Raw genomic sequence first — 19,412 nt, 5'->3', positions numbered from 1 at the left:
TCTTGTACAAGTACTTCACTCTGTTACCCAAAGTGTGTTATGATTATCAGCTGCTCCTAAAATACTCACTTGCAACTCTAAAGTGTAAGGCTGAACACATATATTGGCAACTGTTGCACACCTACAAAAACACTGCAATGTAACAGAATCACAGGAAGAAAATACTCATTTGTCTATTACACCTGTGTTCTGACCGCATCAATCCTTTGAAAACATTCAGTCGTCCTGTAACATGATTCACACCTGTTATTTTAATGCAAAAGGCGGTTTATTAGGGTAAGCATAACCTTGGCAATGTGTACAGACACCGTGTAAAGTCAGCCACAAATCTAGTTTTCAGAAGGTACAGATGGACTAACACATTTTGAGAAGGCCACTTAGGTAATGACGAACCTTGCCACTAACCTAGGTGCCACTTTTTGCTGACCTCAAAGGACTTTCAAAAAAGACAATGGTACAGCATGGCTCAGGCTTTACCACTTTTTCTAAGTAGTTCTTTTTTGAGCTGTGGACATTATTCTAAAGGTATCTGCAAAAACTAAAATTTCAGAATTATGGAAATACCAAAATAGTTTAGGCACCTTCCATAAGTATAGCAAGAGACTCTTTGCTACACAAAGAATTTACAATCAGAAGAACAAGATATGAAAGGTGAGAGTGATGGGACAGGAAAAGAAGAGGAAGACCAGCTTATAAAAATAAGGTCACGCTGTTTCTTAATTAGGTATTTCAGTATGTGACACATTCTGTCATAAAACTGAGTCCCTGACATGGACTAATTTGTCCATGTTGTCTCTAAATCAACTTTATCTCTAAATCAACTTTACTCCTCTTTAGGTGAGACTGACAAGGCTATAAATTAGAGTGAAAATGTGGCAAGAAGTTACATTCTATAGTATGGATAGGAAAGCCTCCTGCTGTCCTTCCACAGGTGAACACACTGCTGACTCTGTGGCAGACTTCAGCTGTATGAGAAGGGCGTGAGGCTTCTCAGAGAACTCAAGGATCCGGTGGGCTTTTTGCGTTTCTCTGTATATGTCACAAGTCAGACAATGGGATAGCCTCACTACCCTGCTCAGAATTTTTGATTCTCAGCCTGGAAACATTCAATGCTCTAAGTATCTATGGAATTAAGGACTAAGACATGGAAATACAAGAACTATGCACCTTTGGTACAACCATTCTGGTATGAATATCACGAAGCAATTGACTTCAGTGGCAGAAAGGTTTGGGGCCACATTTGACTAGTGTTTTGAAATTTCAGGTTTTAAAAAATATTGACTCTATACTAACAGAAAACAGTCTCACTGCTCAGTGCAGATGCTGAAAGTTTGACCTCTCTGTTGAGCCAAACTCAGCTTTTTCTAATTATACCACTGCCAGCCCAGGGATTACTAGCATGAGTAATCTAAGCAGGAGTTGGCCTACTAAATGAAAAATGTCAAAGGCACCGAGAGGGAAGGGAGTCACAAGGAAGCTTTGCAAAGTTCTTAGAGTTGCCCAGTGACATCACAAATGAATCCTAACCATGATCAAAGAAGCAGCCAGCACATGGGAAACAACAGACGCATGGAGGAAGGAAGCAAGTCAGAGGCAATCTCAGCTTAAAAATTATTGGTTTTGTTATCAGTTCCAAGCTAATAATAGAGATACTTCTGGCATCAGAATTTCCACGGCACTCCTAAGAATAAGCACTGCACAAAGACGAGACTTAAGAGGCAGCTTACACTTACAAGCTGAAATACAGCACTGAAGTTCCCGTCTGCAGCATGTTGACCCTGCTACGGCGTGATATCACCTCAAGACTGCCCATGTAGCACACTGATGGGGCAGCAGAGGCTCTCTCATGTAACCAGGGGCAGGTGATGTGAGACATGGCCCTTCATTCCCTGCAGAGATTCCAAAGCTCACTTGAAAACACCAAGTGAAAGGACCTGGCACTCCTACCTGCTGAGATAACATCTATTCTGCCTTCTAAGCCTTCGTAGAAAGACAGATTACACATAGTAACATTCAGCATAGCAGTCTTGTTAATAAAAATGAGGCATTACTCACCACTGAACGACTTCTGTGAGACCTTTTTACATTTTTCTGTTCAAATAGGAATGTCATGCTTTGCGTAAAACAAGTCTTTATCTTATGTGCAATAAAGGGGAATCACAGACCAGATCAGTCTAATGATCAGTAGATTTTTCCTGAGTGGATCACAGTCCCATAAAATTTTAGAAACTAAAGTCAGGAGGTAGCAAGGACATTTAAAGTTTTAGATGAAAACTGGACTGGCTACCTCGAAGTATGGTGCTTGGAACAGATCATTCCTTGTGCTTAGTTTTTAAGGGTGGCTGACAGTAGAGCTACTGAGTGCTTTAAATAAATATTATCAGAATTCATACAAATAAAAACAGAGGACTTCTTCTGACGGACACCACCATATTTTTCATTCATTTTACAGAAGCATAAAAATGTTTTTTTGTTTGCAAAAATATTTGAGAAAGTAAAAATCCAATGACAGTGCTGGTCTATTTGCAAGAAGTTTTCATATCTAAATGCTCATAAAGCCATGCTGAAAAGTCACTGCCCCGCAACTTGGAGTATCAACAATGTCATGTACAACTGGTTCACACAGTTAATAGTGGAACTAAGTCTAATCAAAGCTAATCATTCAGCAAAAGCCCAGGGCTGAGGCTGAGAGGTTTCTAGTCCCAAACAAAAAGCCCTTGCAAACTTCTTGTGTTTAAGTAAGAAAGGAACCAGCTATCCAATCAGGTCCTCATAATACAAAAAAATCCAACATTCTATTAACAGGGAAAGTGAGCAGTGCAAGCTGCTGATATCTATGACATAAATGTGGTAAACATGACATAAAGTAAAATTTAACAGAGAAAAGTCAAAGTTAATTTTAGAAAAATAACTCGTTCTTTAAAAGCAGGCAAACACTTCAGATCTTTAATAATAGGAGTTGCATGGTTCTAAAAAGAATTATGAAACATTCTAGTATTCAGTGCTACAGTACTGGATTTTATTTTCTTAAAATGTATGATTTTAAAAGGAAGATGATGATTTAAAAACCTGCATGCCACAGAACTCATAGCATGAGAAGGCTGAATCATTTAAAATAGAATATACGAAAGGATTCATACTTGTTAGGTGCTGTTTTACACTCAGCAGCCAAAAAAGGAGGACAGAGAAGTCTAACTTAGCACAGAAACCTGTAGCTCTCTGTTAGAGAAACAATTCCCGACAGTTACTGTAGCCAACACAGCTACTATTTACGTTGGATAAGACAGTACAGTTGGTAGTGGGTCAGTATTTTCCACAAAATTGAAAGGGCTATCCCACAATACCATGAATGTTCTGTGACCTTTAGAAAGGTTTAGTAGATGCAAATATTTATATAACTAAGTGCAGGGCTTATGAATTATTTACATTTAACTTAAGCCATCAAGAGATCATTTGCATCTTCAGTAGTGTCTCTAGATCCCTCACCACATGGGAATGACTTTTCTCCTTTATTAATTAACTGAAAGAAACATTGCCCAGCTCAGCATGCCACTGAGAAAAATTAAAGGCTTCTTTCCTTCTTTTTTATGGAAGTGGAAAACACCATGGGTACCCTTGCACATAGCTGTGCAAGCTCAGCTGCTGAGTCCACTGGATACACAAAAAATTATGCCTTTATGGAAAACAAATATATGTCTCTTTTATGAGAAAAGGCTAACTGTGCAAACCATGGGTAATCCTTGAGGTAGAGCTCATGTCTCCTGACACATCAACTGAAAACTCAATATTCAGGCCACCACACTTTGCCCCAGTGCCCCTTGGCCTATTTGTCTCAGTAGGTCAGAGCTATTCAGTCAACCTCCCTTGCAGGACTGGAAAACTTGTGAGTCCTCAGGTCTACATGTTTTGGTTAAGGCTAAAAAATACATCTGGTGGTGGATTAGCAAAATACGTGGCATGTATTAAATTTTAAGCTGACCGAAAATCTTTCTAGAAATCGATTTAAAAGCACTCAAATACTAAGTAAAAGCATGCATGCTCTTCGGCTTTCCCATAGCTCAGCTACCAACGCTGCTATAGCATGAAGTATCAGAGCTGCCTGTGAACTCCCATTAAACTTACAGCCACAACTAGTGTCCCTTCACATGATGAAATCCAAAGACATACAGATGGCTTTGGAATATGCTGCAGTATTCTCTGCTGATGCTACAGAGTACGGTTTAATAAGTGTCCCCAGATTAGGATGGTGTTTATGTAACTGAAATGTTTTGTTATGAACTTTTTGTGCTCAAGGCATTGTCATTTGTACCCCAGGCTTTCCAGTTATTTATGGCATCAGCATAGCACAACATCCCACATTAGCTTGTTAGAAGTAAGGCAATCGCTTCTAGTTGGAGTTCTCTGGGACTGGTTGCCCATGTGCGTATTGCTGCCAGGAGTACACATACACCTGTGTGCACTCATCCTGTCTTTTTTTTTTTTTCAGGAAGGAAAACACCAGCACACGCTTTGCAAGCCTTAATTTTGTCCCACCTGCAGGGTCCCTTAACGTCAAAGGGCTTTAGAAAGGAGAAAAAAGATGATGTGAGGTAAAAGTACACATAAACAATGCACCTCCAGTAATTTCATTTCCTGGTAAGCAAAGTCCTTTTCTCCAACTGCCAAACCACATTGCCATTGGAACGGTAAGTGACTTCAAAGCAATACCTGTACTCCCTGAAGGAGGGCCTCAAAAACCTGTGCAAATGATTGTAACTGTTACCACACTCACTGCGGAGCTTTGAAGGTTTCTAGGATTGTGTACACCTTGGTAAAGTCCTCTTTGCAATGTGTATGTTCAGCAAATGCTGGGTATGTGGAGAAAGTCTTTAGGGACGCTTTAGGAGAGTAAGTCTCAGTTTCTGCCAAGTGACTATTGGCATTTATATTGACTGCCAGTGCATGTGCACCACTGAGAATCTGCACCACACGGTTCATAGTGTTTTGAAGTGTTCTGTGCCTCCATCAACTTTTCTTTGCACGTTACTCTTTTTTGTTTCCGTATTTTCACAGACAGGCTCTTCCCCTATGACTCACCAACATCAACTTTATTGTAACATCACTGATCCTGAATTCTTTCCTCAGGCAAAATTCCTGATAATCTTCTGACCAAAAAAAAAAAAAAATCATAAAAAATGTGCAGGAGAACCCTGGCACAACAAATCAGATCAAGGACAGTTTCCTACACAGAGATTTGCTGATTTTTTTTTTAAGACTGGTGATGTACAGAAACATGACCTCAATGGGCAGACTAGAGATGAAGGGACACAAAGCTTTTGCTGCCTATCAGAGGGAAATCTAATCTACTTACTGTCAAGAGGAGAGAAAATCAGATGAGCCCTTCTCCAGTGACACTGTTGTCCTGGGACATGTTACCAAAGTGTTTTTTTTTTTTTCCCCACAAATTTGGCTGCAGCATTTATATTCAATAGAAACCTAATGCTAGATTGTATCTGGTAAATTCGCTGTGACAGAGATGTTCAGGTGCCTGCATGTGTAAATGTAATTGCTTTGTTCCTCTGGGAGTCTATAATATGTTAAGAGAGTATGCAGAGCCAAAGAGCAGAGAGCTGTGCCCCACTGTTTCTGTTACTTTTGCTTCCATTTCAGGATGCAGGAAAAGAAAAGGCCTTTCTGCAAGTTAACTCACCAAACTGGGATGATCAGCCTTCTGGAAGGACAATGGCACCGAGTACTTCCTTTACTTTCTCTTGGCGAGAAGAGAGACACTGTACCTGCCTGACAAAAATACCACCATCACTGATTATCTAGCACAAAATTATCCTAGATATTATTAGCAGCAGCTCAATGACAGACATTCTGTAATTGCCAGTACACTTTCTCAAATGTCCCTCCTGCATATTTTGTATCATCCAGGCATAAATAACTTTCTTTTCATTTGTATGAACAGAAGTGACACAGGGTAAACAATCAGGTGGACCATACACCCTCCCTCCCCACAAGGTGACAAGCTCTTGGCTTCTTTTTTCACATAGCTGTTCATTGTGCTTTTTATGGTATTTCAGAGACCATATATAGGTTTCAGGGAATCATAAAGACATTGATAAAAAAGAAGTTTGGCTCCTTCTTCTCCCAATACCATGGGACTGAAGATGAAACAGTTATGCCTTTCCAATTTCAGTGCTTTTCTGGAAGGGTACTCAAGGGTTCTGTTGTGAAGAACCATTTCGAAGTCAGGGTAAAATTCATCCCTCAAACTATTTACTCTTCTTGATATCATATGAATAACATGAAGTTCTTCATTAGAGTATACCCCATGACAAATAATGCCCTAGTAATTATGGGTGGGGATTTTCATGCGGTGACTGATGATGCCTTGGAAAAGAGCCATGGCACTGTGCATTCAGAAGCTAAGCTATCTAAATCCTTGCAGACCTCATTTATGCTTTTGGGAATACAGGACAGGTGTGGCAGTTACTAAACCTGGATACTTGAGAATTCACCTCTTATTCCCAGGTGTGGGCCATTAATTCTCGCTCAGACTTGTTCAGTTCTAACAAGTCTCTTTTGAACAAGATTTTATATATACACAGACGATACACAACATTTTCCTTTCAATCCATTTATCTACTTTGTTTTTACTCATATTTAGCTACACAGTTTCACCCTGCCTAACATTTTACATGCACATGAAAATAAAAAACAATATTGATCAGTGGCAGTCTAAAAATCACTGTTGCATTCTACAGATATCACAAAAAAATGCAGTTTGCAATAAGCTGAGCACAATTGTTAATGAAGTTCAGCTAAAACTCAAGCCAGGCCCCAGTGATATTCACAACAATGGTTACACAAATTTTAACTGCAGCACTAGGTTTCAGAGCAAAGCCAGAGAATGCTCAAACACAGGTTAGCAAAGCTGTACAATCCTTGCTAGAATGTGGCACTCCTTTTTTTCGTTAGATCCTCTCCCAGAGACCCGAACTCTTTGGGGTAATCATAAAATCAAAGAATATACTGAGTTGGAAGGGTCATACAAGGACCACCAAGTCCAACTCCTGGCTCCACAAAGGCTACCTAAAAATCAAACCATAGTCTGAGAGCGTTGTCCAAATGCCTCTTCAACTCCAGCACGGTCAGTGCTGTGACCACTGTCCTGGGGAGCCTGTGCCAGTGCCCAACCACCCACCTGGTGAAGAAACTGTTCCTAACGTCTAACCTGACCCTCCCCTGTCACAGCTCTATGCTGCTCCCTCTGGTCCTATCACTAACGTGACAAACTTAGAGCTTTCCCACAGACCAGACATTCTTCAGGGACAAGCTTGCTTTTTCCAAACTCAAATACCTACAAGAAAGCTTCCAATTCCATAGTCAGATATTTGAATGCAAGGTCACAAATAGTAAGTCCAGCAGCTTCACTGACTTAGAAGGGACTTGTGGCTACTGAACTCTAATCAATATCTAGTCACTTCGATATAGTTAGAATAGTTTGGTCATCTTCTTAGAAGTCCTCTGGAATACTCTAAAGACAGAGGATGATATGGATATATGCTAAAATAATAAAATAAAATAAAATAAAATAAAATAAAATAAAATGTAGGTGGAGAGAAAAGTATGGCATGTAGCACCTATGATAGCAACAGTTTGGGTTTCTAGTAAAAAAAGATCATTAATGCATTAGTTTCCTCTAATACATTGTAAGATTTCTGTGTTAGTCTGATTCATTTAGCTATCGCACAATAGCCTACTGAAGTTGTGGGAGAAAGAACAGCTGTTGGCTTTTTTTTTTTTTTGATGTCCTCCTCCACTGGAGAAACATTCCTTTTACTCTGCACATGTAATGGAGTTGATCTCTTTTCAGAAACCAGTGTAAGTAATTCGAGATATTTGGGTAGCTTTAATATTTTGATAATTGCAAATAAGGAAAGTAGAACTGGAAGATGCTGAACTAGAAACTGGAAATACTTTCTTGCAAAAATTATTAGCTGCATAGAGAGAAAGAACAAAAACATTGGATTTTTCCTGTAAATGAACTACAGGCAGCGTTACAATAAAATGGATGTTTGCTATTTGAATAGAATGGCTCCTTTCTTTACTTAGTATTTGCTAGAACAAAAGCACTGTAACTTTCCAAGGCTGTAGTGAGTCAGTGCTAGAATTAGAAGTGCAGTCCTGAAATAGCGATCACCAGTAAGCAATGTTTCCTCTCCTTTCTCTTCACCTATTCAAAAAGGCTACCTCTGACAAACCAACTATTAATAGACAAGTTTCTACCATTTAAATTATTGAATCAAATTGAAAGACATTTCTAACAGTAGGATTTTGATCTTGGTGCAGGTCAGTCCTGAATGCAAAATATAAGTCTTGTAACACCAACATACAAGGGTTATTAAGAGAAGAGAGTTTTGCAATAATAAGATTAGGGAAAAAACTCTACTACAAATTTTGTATTGCTAGGATATTTCTAAATGAATGTCATCTGCTTGGTGATCATAAGGAACGTGATGATATTCCACAGAGTTTTTCTGTCCAGTTTCAACCAAATCTAGTTTAACAGAACAGGGGTAGCAGTTACTAAGAAAAACTTGTTATAACAAGATTGACAATAGGAAGGTTAGTAACTTTTTTTTCCTCATGTCAAAACAGACAAGAAGAGACTGCTACTGCTGCTTTCTAACCATTTGTTTACTATTCTATCATGACTTTGCACTCTTTGAAAGATTAAAACTGGAACACTAACAGGCTGCTGGGGGTGGATTACAGATCTGTCTCTTCAGCTTCTGGATAATCTCTATAAATAGGACAGAAAACGTTAGTATCATTCAGTGCATTTGCCCACTAACACACTTTACATCACAACCTGAAACAGTACCTAAGGAGGGTATTTATTTCTACTTGTAAAATATATATATATTTAATTTCCTCTCTTCTAAATCACAAGAAAGTAAATGACTAAATTCTTAGTTAGAAGAATTCAAAAGACATATTACACCAAAGGGAAAAACTATACAGTTAAATCGTGTGTGAAGGGTAAATGTTTAACAGAAATGTTCGAGTCTGAAGTAAAAAGTCCAGTAAAGGCTATCCAGGAGAGAAATGCAGGCAAATAATTGAATGCTTGCAGAAGAAGAAGAAGAAGAAGAAAAAGTGTAGGTTGTAGTCCAGTCTGTTTGTATGTTTTTTTATTTTAGGACAAAGAAATAATTGCCCATGAACACAGACGTAACAACCATAAACACTGTAAACAGACAATAAAAATGATCCAGAGACATAACAGTTTTCACACTGAGTTCTACTACAGAAAACTTCTCAAATGTTTTTGTAAGCATTAAGTGAACAACCAATAAACAGGGATATTTCCCTCAAAGTTCCTCTCCCCTCTAAAACTTTTGCCTCCGATTCCCATAGATAGCTTCTGTTTCCTCAATAGTTTTTCTGCCTTGAATTGTGATTTGCTATATACTATTTGAAGATGCTGAAAATTTTTGTAATTTTTTTTTTCAGGAACTGGAGTCTTTAAAGAACCATAAGACTGGACTATGCATGTGAAAATAAGCTGCTATTACAATGTTATCTGTAGTCTTATAGGCAGACTTGCTACAGGAAGACATCCAGAATCAGAGCGAGAAGGACTCCATCCCAGCAGGGACAGGCCAGCTCATGACACCGGACTCCAGAGATACTGACACACCTCCTGTAACTCATATGTGACAGTAAGCAGAAAAGGTGTGTATTTCAATGCCATGCCTCAAGAGCAGTAGTCCATATATTTTGTGATTACTTTTTAAATTGCTTCCACCATAATCCATTTTTACTGTGGGAAAGAAAAATATTATCTTGCAAACACTTAAGTACACTGTGTGATGGTTTTCCTGTAATAGGATACAATGCCAACCAATCATTGGAGCTCCTTATATGCACGGAATTACGTATGGGCTTTAATGTTTAAAATAATCAGACCGAATGAGAATGAGTTTGTCTACATTTTATTTTTTTCATCTTTCTTTGATGAGGATTAATGAATAAATGGTGATAAAGTACTCTAAAATCCTAGGAAAGCACTCTAAGAGCATACACCTACTTAACTATTTTAAGTAGAGGATAATGTTTAATGCTTACCTGGAATTTTTGCTCTAGTTACAGATGGATGAGTCATTGCCAGAAAAAACATAACAGTTTCAACTGAGAAACAGAAAAACATTTGAGATATTAAAGCAAATACTTGATGACTGACAAGGAAACAGTATCTTCACAGTAATGAGCTGAGTAAAACTGTTTGCCCAGACTAATCCTCAGAATTCTTCTGCAAATGTGGTTTATTTTCCACAGGGCTTTATAAAAACATCAACAACAAAAACACTCAACATCAGACAGCCATAAAAATGGCAAATACGAATATCTACATTACCAAGCTCTGCAACTGTGTTCACAAATCTGATTATTCTCTCTTCTTTTGCATAGAAAAAGTTTCCCCAGGTAGGTCTACATGCCAAACTGGTGCCCCAGAGAGACTGGAACTCTCTCTCTCTGCATTTAAACAATAACTATTTTTTCCACACTGTTCTTTTCACTGTGTGCACATAAACTTGCTCACAACTTCCTTACTGTACAAAGTGATGATTTTTGGAGCTGCCCACTGTGAACACGTACACCTCCTTGTTGAGGTACATGTTTCCCCTTCAACGAGCTATTAGACGCATTTTATGAATCTACAGGTTAGATGCAAACGTGTATTTTTTTATTGCAATCTTGTTCAGGCACAGCTAAGGAGATGTGAGCCGATGCCTCTGAATAGCATTACGGGCCCAAACCGTCCTTCACAAGACGTGAGGCATTTTATGACAAAACACAACTGCGCCTAATGTTCCTATGGCATTTAACTACCACACAGGTGTTTCCTAACCTGTTTTAAACCTTTAGTCGTTGTTTTTTTTATTTGTTTTGAGGTGTTCACAAGGGGAAAAAACGAACGAGTAACCAACGCAATTTCGAAATTCCCCGTAATTTCAGCTCACTCGCCGCCTCGCGCGGGGCCTCCCACGGCGGCTGAGGTGAGAAGATGGCGCCCGCGGGCAGTGGCCTCGCGCAGCTCCTCAGGGCGCCGAGGTGGGGCAGCCCCGCAGCGCCCTGACGGCCCGCCGGCCTCGCCCTTTAAACCCGAGGAGGGGCCGGATTGGCCGCTGGGGCTGCCAATCGCGACGGGCATTGCGTCACCCCGGCGGGCAGCCGGGCGCCGATTGGCTGGAGCGGGGGCTCGGGGGCGGGCGGGCGCGGGGCGGGTTTCGCAATCGCCGCTCGGGCCGCGCTGGGCGCTTTAACGACGAGGCTCGGGCCCGGCCGCGCCCCCCCCCCCTCCCCTCCGCTGCCGCCGCCGCCGCCGCCGCAGGTAAGGGCAGGCCGCGCGGGGGGCGCCGCCGCGGGGCGTGGGGCCGGCCCGGGCCGGGCTCTGACCGCTGCCGTTGCCGCGGCGGGTGGCGGCGGTGGCGGTGCGGCGGCCATGGGGAGCGGCGCGCATGATGCAATCGGCGGGCGGGCGGCCCCGGCCCCGCGCCTCTCCTCCCCCCGGTGAAGTCACGGCTTGGCGCTCCCGCACGGCCGCGGGGGAGGAGGAGGAGGAGGAGGAGGGGGAGGAGCGCGGCCGGGCGGCCCCCGGGCTGCGGGCCCGGCGGGGAGGTGGCGGCCGGGCCCCGGGGGTGTCCCGGGGGTGCCCCCCCTCCCCACCTCCCCGGGCCAGGTGCGGGCGGAGGCTCCCGGAGCCGCCCCGAGGGCAGCGGCCGCCCGGGCGGGGTCCCGGTGGGACGGCCCGGCGGGGCGCTGCCCGGCCCCGGAGCTGCGGCATGTCGCGACAGCGCGAGGCTCATCGCGACAGGGGCCTTTAGCGCCCCGGGGGAGCGCTGCGGGACTTCTGAGGGCTCCGGGGGGGACCGCGCTGGGTCTGGGGGCAGCCGGGGGGAGGCGGGGGGGGCTCAGCGGGCCCCTGTGCCCCCCTGTCCCCCCCCGTGCCCCCCAGGCCGGACCCCCCGACCCCTTGAAGTTCTGCTTCCTGCCACCCGGGATCGCGATTCGCGTCATCAGCGCTGCCAGGGTGCAATTAAAATACGTATTTAGGTGTTCCCAGTGTTGTTTTTTTTTTAAAGATACCAGACTGCATATTTTGCAGTGTGAGGAAGGGTTTTCCCTTCACAAGGAGTAATTGGAGGTTATGAGAAAAATGCAGGAGCGCGGTGTTGTCAGCTCTGGCAGCGGGTGGCAGATGGAAGCCACCTTGTCCAAAACACCTCCCCATGAGCACGGTGTGCAGCAAACCCTGCAGAACGGGGCTCCCCCAGTGCTCAGCAAACAACTGCCCAGAGGTTTACGCTGTTCCTTGTGCAGCAGCAGTTGGATTTAGTCAGGTCCTGCTGGGGTACTCGCACTGAAGTCAAAGAGAAGGGAGGCCACCTCTTGCTGCTCAGGCTTGGGCTGATTCTGCACTGGACAGCCAAGGCAGCTGGGTGAATTTGTGCAGTGAAGCTGTCCTGGCTAACAATCAGAATCTACAGAGTCACATCTCAGAAAAGGAGCAGAGAGAAATGCTCTGTAGTTTTTGCTTCTAAGTAAAAAAACACAGAAAACAACACTGATTTAATTAACAAATTAAAACACTTTTTTTTTTTTTCCGCCAAGGCAAACATTTGGAAGTTTATTTTTTTTCTGGGGGGGGGGAAAGCAAAGATAATAAAGGTCTTGATTTGCTTGGGAGCCTGTGGTCCCTGCGGAATGCTGTCAGACTGTAGCTGCCTGGGAGGACACCCCTGAGCTACCAGCTATTATGCTGTAGTGGGTGGCCAGCCGGTGTCCTGGGTGGCCAGTTGGTGGCCCAAGGAGAGAACAAGGCAGTTCTGACTGGCCACTGGAAACACTAACATGTGCTGGGTGGAACCACCCCAGGGCTGGCATCGGGCTGTGGCTGATGAGCTGCTTTATGGGAACAAGATGCTGGGAAACTCGAGCTGGCTCTCCAAGGAGCTGCCTCCTGTTGTGTCACAGCTATCACCCGTTTGCAGCGAGCCAACCTGTTTGTGTGGCACGATACCTGAGCCATGGGCCCCAGCTGCCTCCTGACCTTCCCCAGGTACTGTGTGCTTCACCTCTGCCTTCTGCAGAGCCCCTTCTGCATGCCTCCTACCTGCGGCCTGTAAATATCCTGGCAGCATTCCCTGAATGATGCCCTGCAGAGCCCACTGCCAGCCAGGGTCTCCTTCCCTCTCGCTGCCCAACTGAGTAGCTGACAGTTGGTGATGTGGGTCCAGCCTCCAGATAACCGGGGGGGGATTAGCGTCAAGCCTTAATTGTTACGACTCCAGGGTTATCTGTGATACAGCACAGTCAGTGCTACTTGCTCTGCATAAATATTAGCTGGAGCAGGACAGGAGTCCAGGTGTCACATCTCCCAGGCAAGTGTTCTGTTGATCGTCAGGCCAAATTAGAGCTTGTCTCACTGAAGAAATAGTTATTGGATATGAAATGGATCAGCTGCGGTAGGAAGGAACTGAGGAGGATCTATTCCAAAGTGCTCTGTAAGTCAGGGCTAGAAGAGTAGCTTGAGAAACGGGACACTTTGGTTCTTCACCTTCGGGGCAGGAGCTGCCCCTTCCTCTGCAGTATCCACAAGCACAAAAAGCAGTTGGTGAAAATGTTTCTGATGTGTTACTAAACTGGGTTGTCCAGATGAAGTTAGTAAGCACTGTTGTGTTGAAATAGAGGGGACAGGAGACCATGCTGTGTGACTTTGAAAACATGCCAAAAAAACGGGAAAAAAAGTTCAGGTATCGGAGGCGATCTAACAGAGCTCTGTACTATTTGAGGGCTGCAGAAATCCTGTTTTCAGAAATGTAGCTGAGACAAAGCCAGAAGAGAATATACACTTGCATCTTGACTTTAAAAATATCTGGGCAATCATGCATGCAGCTACTGTAAGTGGCCTTGCAACTCTGCTATTTGTGCACAGTGACATCTTGTTAGCTGTATGTTTGGCTCAACCACCGATCTGCATTGCTTAGTTGGTCGGAATCTAAGGCTTAAACATGGTTTGCAAAAATTGCTTTAAGAGCTGAAATCAGAAGATAATAAATAAAAAGGTTAGGCATGTATGTACGTAGATTTACCTGTGCAGATGTCAGAGCTGACATCTGCCCTGAAATATGAAAATCATTTCTTGAGGAGGGGTGCAGGTATTCCCTTCTTCACTTGTCCTAAGTGAGAAGACTTTGTCATGACAGAATGTTAAATAGCTTCCAAGCCAAACTTAACAGGCTTTTCTGTACATTTTACTGAACCACACTCTGCAACTGCATCTAGCTCTGGCTCCCTCCTATTATGAGAGGCAAACTGGAACTGATCTAGACAGTAACATTTTAACCTCGTTAATGATAACCTAGCGGAAGGTAAAGTGGCAACTTGGGCTGCTGAGGAAAACAAACAAACAAGAGCAGCAAGCAGCTGACGAACCCGAGTGCAGGACGAGGAGTGACACACCGCAGCTTGTTTACAGCCACTCACCGTGTTCGGCAGCCGGACGCAGGGCTGCAGTCACGCCGTGCTGCTGGGACGGAGAGCCACGAGCCCTGCGCTTGGCGCTGCGGATGCTGGGCAGCTTGCGGTGCCCCCACCAGCTGCAGGTGCTTTCATCCCCAGGGGTCCTCCCAGCGGCAGGCAGGGAAGTAGCCAAATACCTGTCGTATGCTAGCACGTACACCTGTGACAGAGTGTGGGGCTGCACCTTTGTAACACAAAATGATCTCAGAGTAGGATTGTCTTATGCCAGTTAGATGCTTTTGTTTAATATAACAAGAAATCAAATACTCATTTGAGCAGTCTGGAAGTACTTTTCACTGGAGCCACAGGCAGGGATTTCAGGAGCTTAGAACAGCCCTATTGCCCCCTCCCCTCTTCTCTCCCCAACTTTTCTCCCAGACATTTAGGAGGTCACACCCTGTGAGATGGGAAGAGAAGGGGAGCAGCTTTTAGCCTTGACAGGGCCATGTCCCTCCAGCAGCTGTAGTGGAGTCCTGCTTGTACCACCAGCAGGTCGGGAGCAGGCTGAACCTCAGCGGGAGGACATGAGTCAGGTGAGAGGGCGTCCTGCTTTTCAGGCGAGGCTGCCTGCTGGAGAGGAGAGTAGGCAGTGACTGGGGCAAGAGCTACAGCTGAGGAAGATAGTTTGTAGGCACGTCAGCTGTGGCCCCCATCTCCCTAAGGGTGGCAACACTCCCCTGGCTTTCAAGTGTAGTGATGCTCACATTGTCCTCACTGTGCTTTCCTGTGCCACCTGCTCATTGCAGTACTGTTACAGTACTTGTCTTAGTAGGGGTTCCTTTCATGGCACTCAGTCACAGCAATCACAGCACACTACCTTCTCCCATATGTTATTTTCTTCCACTGAGTACTAGCGAGACCTTGAAACAATCATCAGTTTGGACACCATCTTCAAAAAGCAAGTAAAACAGTCCTAGAGCTGGTAAAAGCACTAGAAGATGCTGTGAGATGTTGAAGGAAAGGTGGATAGCCTGAGCACACTCACTCCAGAGAAAAGACAGGCCAACAATGAATGTGTCTGTGCACGTACCCAGAGGGATGGTCTGAAGAGGACAAGGATCAAGTACTCCTGTTGGTCAAGAGTCAGGCTGTTAATAGGTTTAAGCTGCAGAAGGAAAAATTCAGTCTAAAAATTAAGAAAATTATATAACTGGAGGAAAAGTTAGACGGTGGAACCAGTTGCCAAGGCAGAGGTTGTGAAACTGGAGATTTTCGAGGCTAGGCTAGACACCCATCCATCAGGGATGGCTTTGGAATAACTGAGTAAATCCAGTGAACAATGCAAACAGCTTGACTAGATGACCCAGTAACAGTCCCTTCCAATCCAAATATGTTCGAGAGGCTTCTGAAATGTCCACCAGTTGGCAGCTTTTCCACTTCCAGAATAGTTTTGGTGTGTTACTGCCAGATGTACCATCAGTACCTTATGCTAAAGCCAGCGATGTATAAGACTGTAGCTAAACCCGGCAAAACTTTAACAGCATTTTTTTTTCCTACTAGGTTCACCTTGCTCTTAATCCATGTGAAGATCCGCTGGAAACACGTTCTAGAAAACAGTTTTCAGTCTCCTGATATATTCTGTTGTGTCAAAGAAGAGCCTGTCCAAATGAGCAAGACATCCCAACAGAACACCGCTACAGATGCGAACGGAGTAAGCGTGATTCACACCCAGGCACACACCAGTGGTTTGCAGCAGGTTCCCCAGCTGGTTCCCGTTAGTCCTGGTGGTGGAGGCAAAGCCGTGCCTCCAAGCAAACAGGGAAAGAAAAATTCCTTTGTGGATAGAAACAGTGATGAGTATCGTCAGCGCAGAGAGCGGAACAACATGGCAGTGAAAAAGAGCCGGTTAAAAAGCAAGCAGAAAGCACAAGACACGCTGCAAAGGGTCACCCAGCTCAAAGAAGAAAATGAACGTTTGGAGGCAAAAATTAAGCTCCTAACCAAGGAGCTGAGCGTACTGAAAGACTTGTTCCTTGAGCACGCACACAACCTTGCAGACAATGTGCAACCTGTTGGCACTGAAACCACCACAACAAACCCAGAGAACAGCGGACAGTAGGCACTGTCGCGACCTCATGAAATGAACTCTCAAGGTACAGCTTGTCTGCACCACCCATGCAGTAACTGAGGAAAAGATGTGTTCTTTTAACCATCATTTCTTGGAGATCTTTTTAGGTTTAACACTGAAGATTTGATACGATTAAACCAGAAACTGCTTAGTCTATTTGTTTAAAAGCGTTAAGTATTTTTCTCCTCTGGAGGATTTGTCTAGTAAATGCAGATCTAAGTTCATACTCAACAAGGAGCTTAGCATTAGGGAAATAACATGTTCACGGAAGTGTACTTACCTTCTTATATTTTGCATAATGGGAGGAATCCATCGGGATGCTTCACTGTAGTATCAGTAAATCGTAACTGGGTTAATTGTCTTTTAAATACTTTTTAGTGTATTTAAGCCCTTTGTTTTCTCCATTATGTATTACAAACTGCAAAGGCCGTGGAGAGAGTTTGCTGTCCTGTCAACTACTTTAAACCTGTAGAGCAAGTCCTATAAAGCACCACTTAGGTCTTTCATATCTGGCTATAGTTAATGGGGAGGGTGTAGTATTAGTGAGCTAGGATGCTTACTGATGTTTTCTAGAAAAACAGCAATATACTATAATAATATATACAGGCAGTTGGCTTCCAAAAGGCAAATGATAGTCTGAAGCAAGTATGAGAGGTAAAGCAGCACACTGACAAAGTCTTTTAAGCCTGTGTTCACATGTTAACATTGCTCACACAGTGACTCTGGGGCCTTAAGAGAACAAGATTTTGGTTTTCAAAAAATGGCAAAATGCTACCAAAAACCTCTGCTCTTCAAAACTGCATTCTTGCTGGGGTGCAGGTATCAGGGAGAACAAAATGTGCAGCTTGGCTAAGCAATGAAAGGATTAAGGCAGCATCTGTACAGTCAGAATGTATGGATCACTGCTTGCCGACACTTATTTCCATTTTCATGGGCGTTCAGATTTGTAGCCAAGTTCGTATAGAAAGTGATTTTAAAAATAAATGGCCCTAGTTTGAGTACCTGACTCAGCAGAATTTCTATAGCCATCGTAGAGTTGTGTGAAGGAGTATCTTCAGTCTTATTTTATTTCCATCAAAGTTTTGCTATAGCAATTTTTTAAATGCTAGTGATAAGTCTTTGCCATGATCCATAATGCAGTGGTATGTACTATATTGAGGATTTAAACAACAAAAGTAAAGCAGGAACTTTGATGTAACCTTAATTTATTTTCATTTTTAAATATTTCATTGACTGTATGGTTGTGTTACATTTAACCCGTGTGTCTGGCTAGTGAATTATTACACTGTCTTAATTTCTCTCCTACACTACCTTTTTCCATAGATTATTTTGTAGGATGCTTGTTTGCCTTGTATCTGTATTTAGGAAAAGAACTTTGATATTATCTCTATGAGGATGCTGTTAGAAACTAAAGCCTTTAAAAGTTCTTTTTGAATTTAAATTTTTAATACAAAGGTAATTAGATGCAGTCTTTTATGGATTGTTTTGGACTATGGTAGTCTTTTTACAGAGATATGTTTTTTTGGTTCTAGCTGCAGCTTGAATAGGTAGGGTTGAAATATCAGAATCTAATAAAAACATTTTGCCTCTAGTGCTGGCCTTGTTTTTCCTGTCCCTTTTCTCTTTTGCTCAAATACAGAGGTGGCCACCTTGAGCAGCTGTTGCCATTGAGAAAGCCATGCAACAGTCTCCATTACTGTCCTCTACTTAGGTTTTTATTCAGTGGAAAGAGAATCAGAAACTAATTACACTTTAGCCTAAATATCCAATTTCACCAAAACCAACCAACCAAAAAAAAACCAACCAAAACTCACAGCTACCTTTCCTGAACATGTATTGCAATTAAAAGATTATGATAGGCTGGGGGGCTGTGGGCAGGGAAAACAACTGTACAAGGATAAAGATGACCTGACTGCACCCCGTTTGTTAGATGGGCAGCAGTTCTGGTGCAAAACGCAGGAGCTTGTCTCCTCTCTTTGCTCTGTGAGTTGGGACTGCATTGTCTTGTTATCCTGCCATTGGTCTGACAGGTTAATGTGGGTTTCTCTCCAGATAACCTAACCAACCAGGAGCTCCAAATCTCTCTCGTGTTTTTTCTGATTTTGGTGAAAACGGGCTACCTCTAGATTAATGATTTCTTAAATCTCTTGAGTAGGAATAACACTTTTGATGGAGACCTAGTATGCTTGCATAGGTCACTTTACCACCTTGTACTCCTGACAGCACCAATTCCACTTCCTTCTTTAAAACAAAACCACCGAGTTACGAAAAGCTGTTAGTTTGTACAACGACTTTTCCGGCTTAGCAGTCCATGCACTTGCTGTGGTTGCCTAGGGAAGCATCCAGACTGTGCAGCATGTCACTTTCAACATGGGAGGCCATAGACCAGAGATTTTACTTTTTTTCTTTTTAAATCTACTCACAGTGTGAGCTTGGTTGCAAGAGAGGTTGCATGAGCCTGTTATTTTAAGACCTTTCCTGCCACAACAGCTATCTCAGCCCCCTGCAGATCAAAGGCAGAGGTGGAGCTTTCCCTGTCACTGACAGCAAAGCGCCTCAGCCCCATCCAGCTGAGCATCTCCAGTAAGGCACAGGAGAGCTCTCACAGTGAAGTGACTTGGAAGAACCTCTTTTCTTCCTAAGGAAAAATTGGAATAAATACATATCTACACAAGAAAATTTTAGTATAGGCCTATAAAAACTAATATTTTTCCTTTTGATGCATTTTTTTTAATAGCAGTTATAGTCTGTGACAGAACATAGTGCC

The 19,412-nt window shown here is 43.3% G+C and overlaps 1 protein-coding gene across 1 annotated transcript; it reads left to right on the top strand.

Moving 5' to 3' along the window:
* The first annotated feature begins 11,278 nt into the window (after positions 1-11,278).
* Positions 11,279-18,236, top strand: CEBPG (CCAAT enhancer binding protein gamma). The gene is made up of 2 exons (XM_035543279.2): positions 11,279-11,386; positions 16,078-18,236. Exon 2 carries the CDS (start codon positions 16,184-16,186, stop codon positions 16,634-16,636), a length of 453 nt encoding a protein of 150 aa, XP_035399172.1. The 5' UTR covers positions 11,279-11,386; positions 16,078-16,183; the 3' UTR covers positions 16,637-18,236.
* The last annotated feature ends 1,176 nt before the right edge of the window (positions 18,237-19,412 follow it).

The sequence above is a fragment of the Cygnus atratus genome, chromosome 12, assembly GCF_013377495.2.
Source record: "Cygnus atratus isolate AKBS03 ecotype Queensland, Australia chromosome 12, CAtr_DNAZoo_HiC_assembly, whole genome shotgun sequence".
Taxonomy (NCBI): Eukaryota; Metazoa; Chordata; class Aves; order Anseriformes; family Anatidae; genus Cygnus; species Cygnus atratus.
This window is presented reverse-complemented; position numbering and strand designations above follow the sequence as displayed.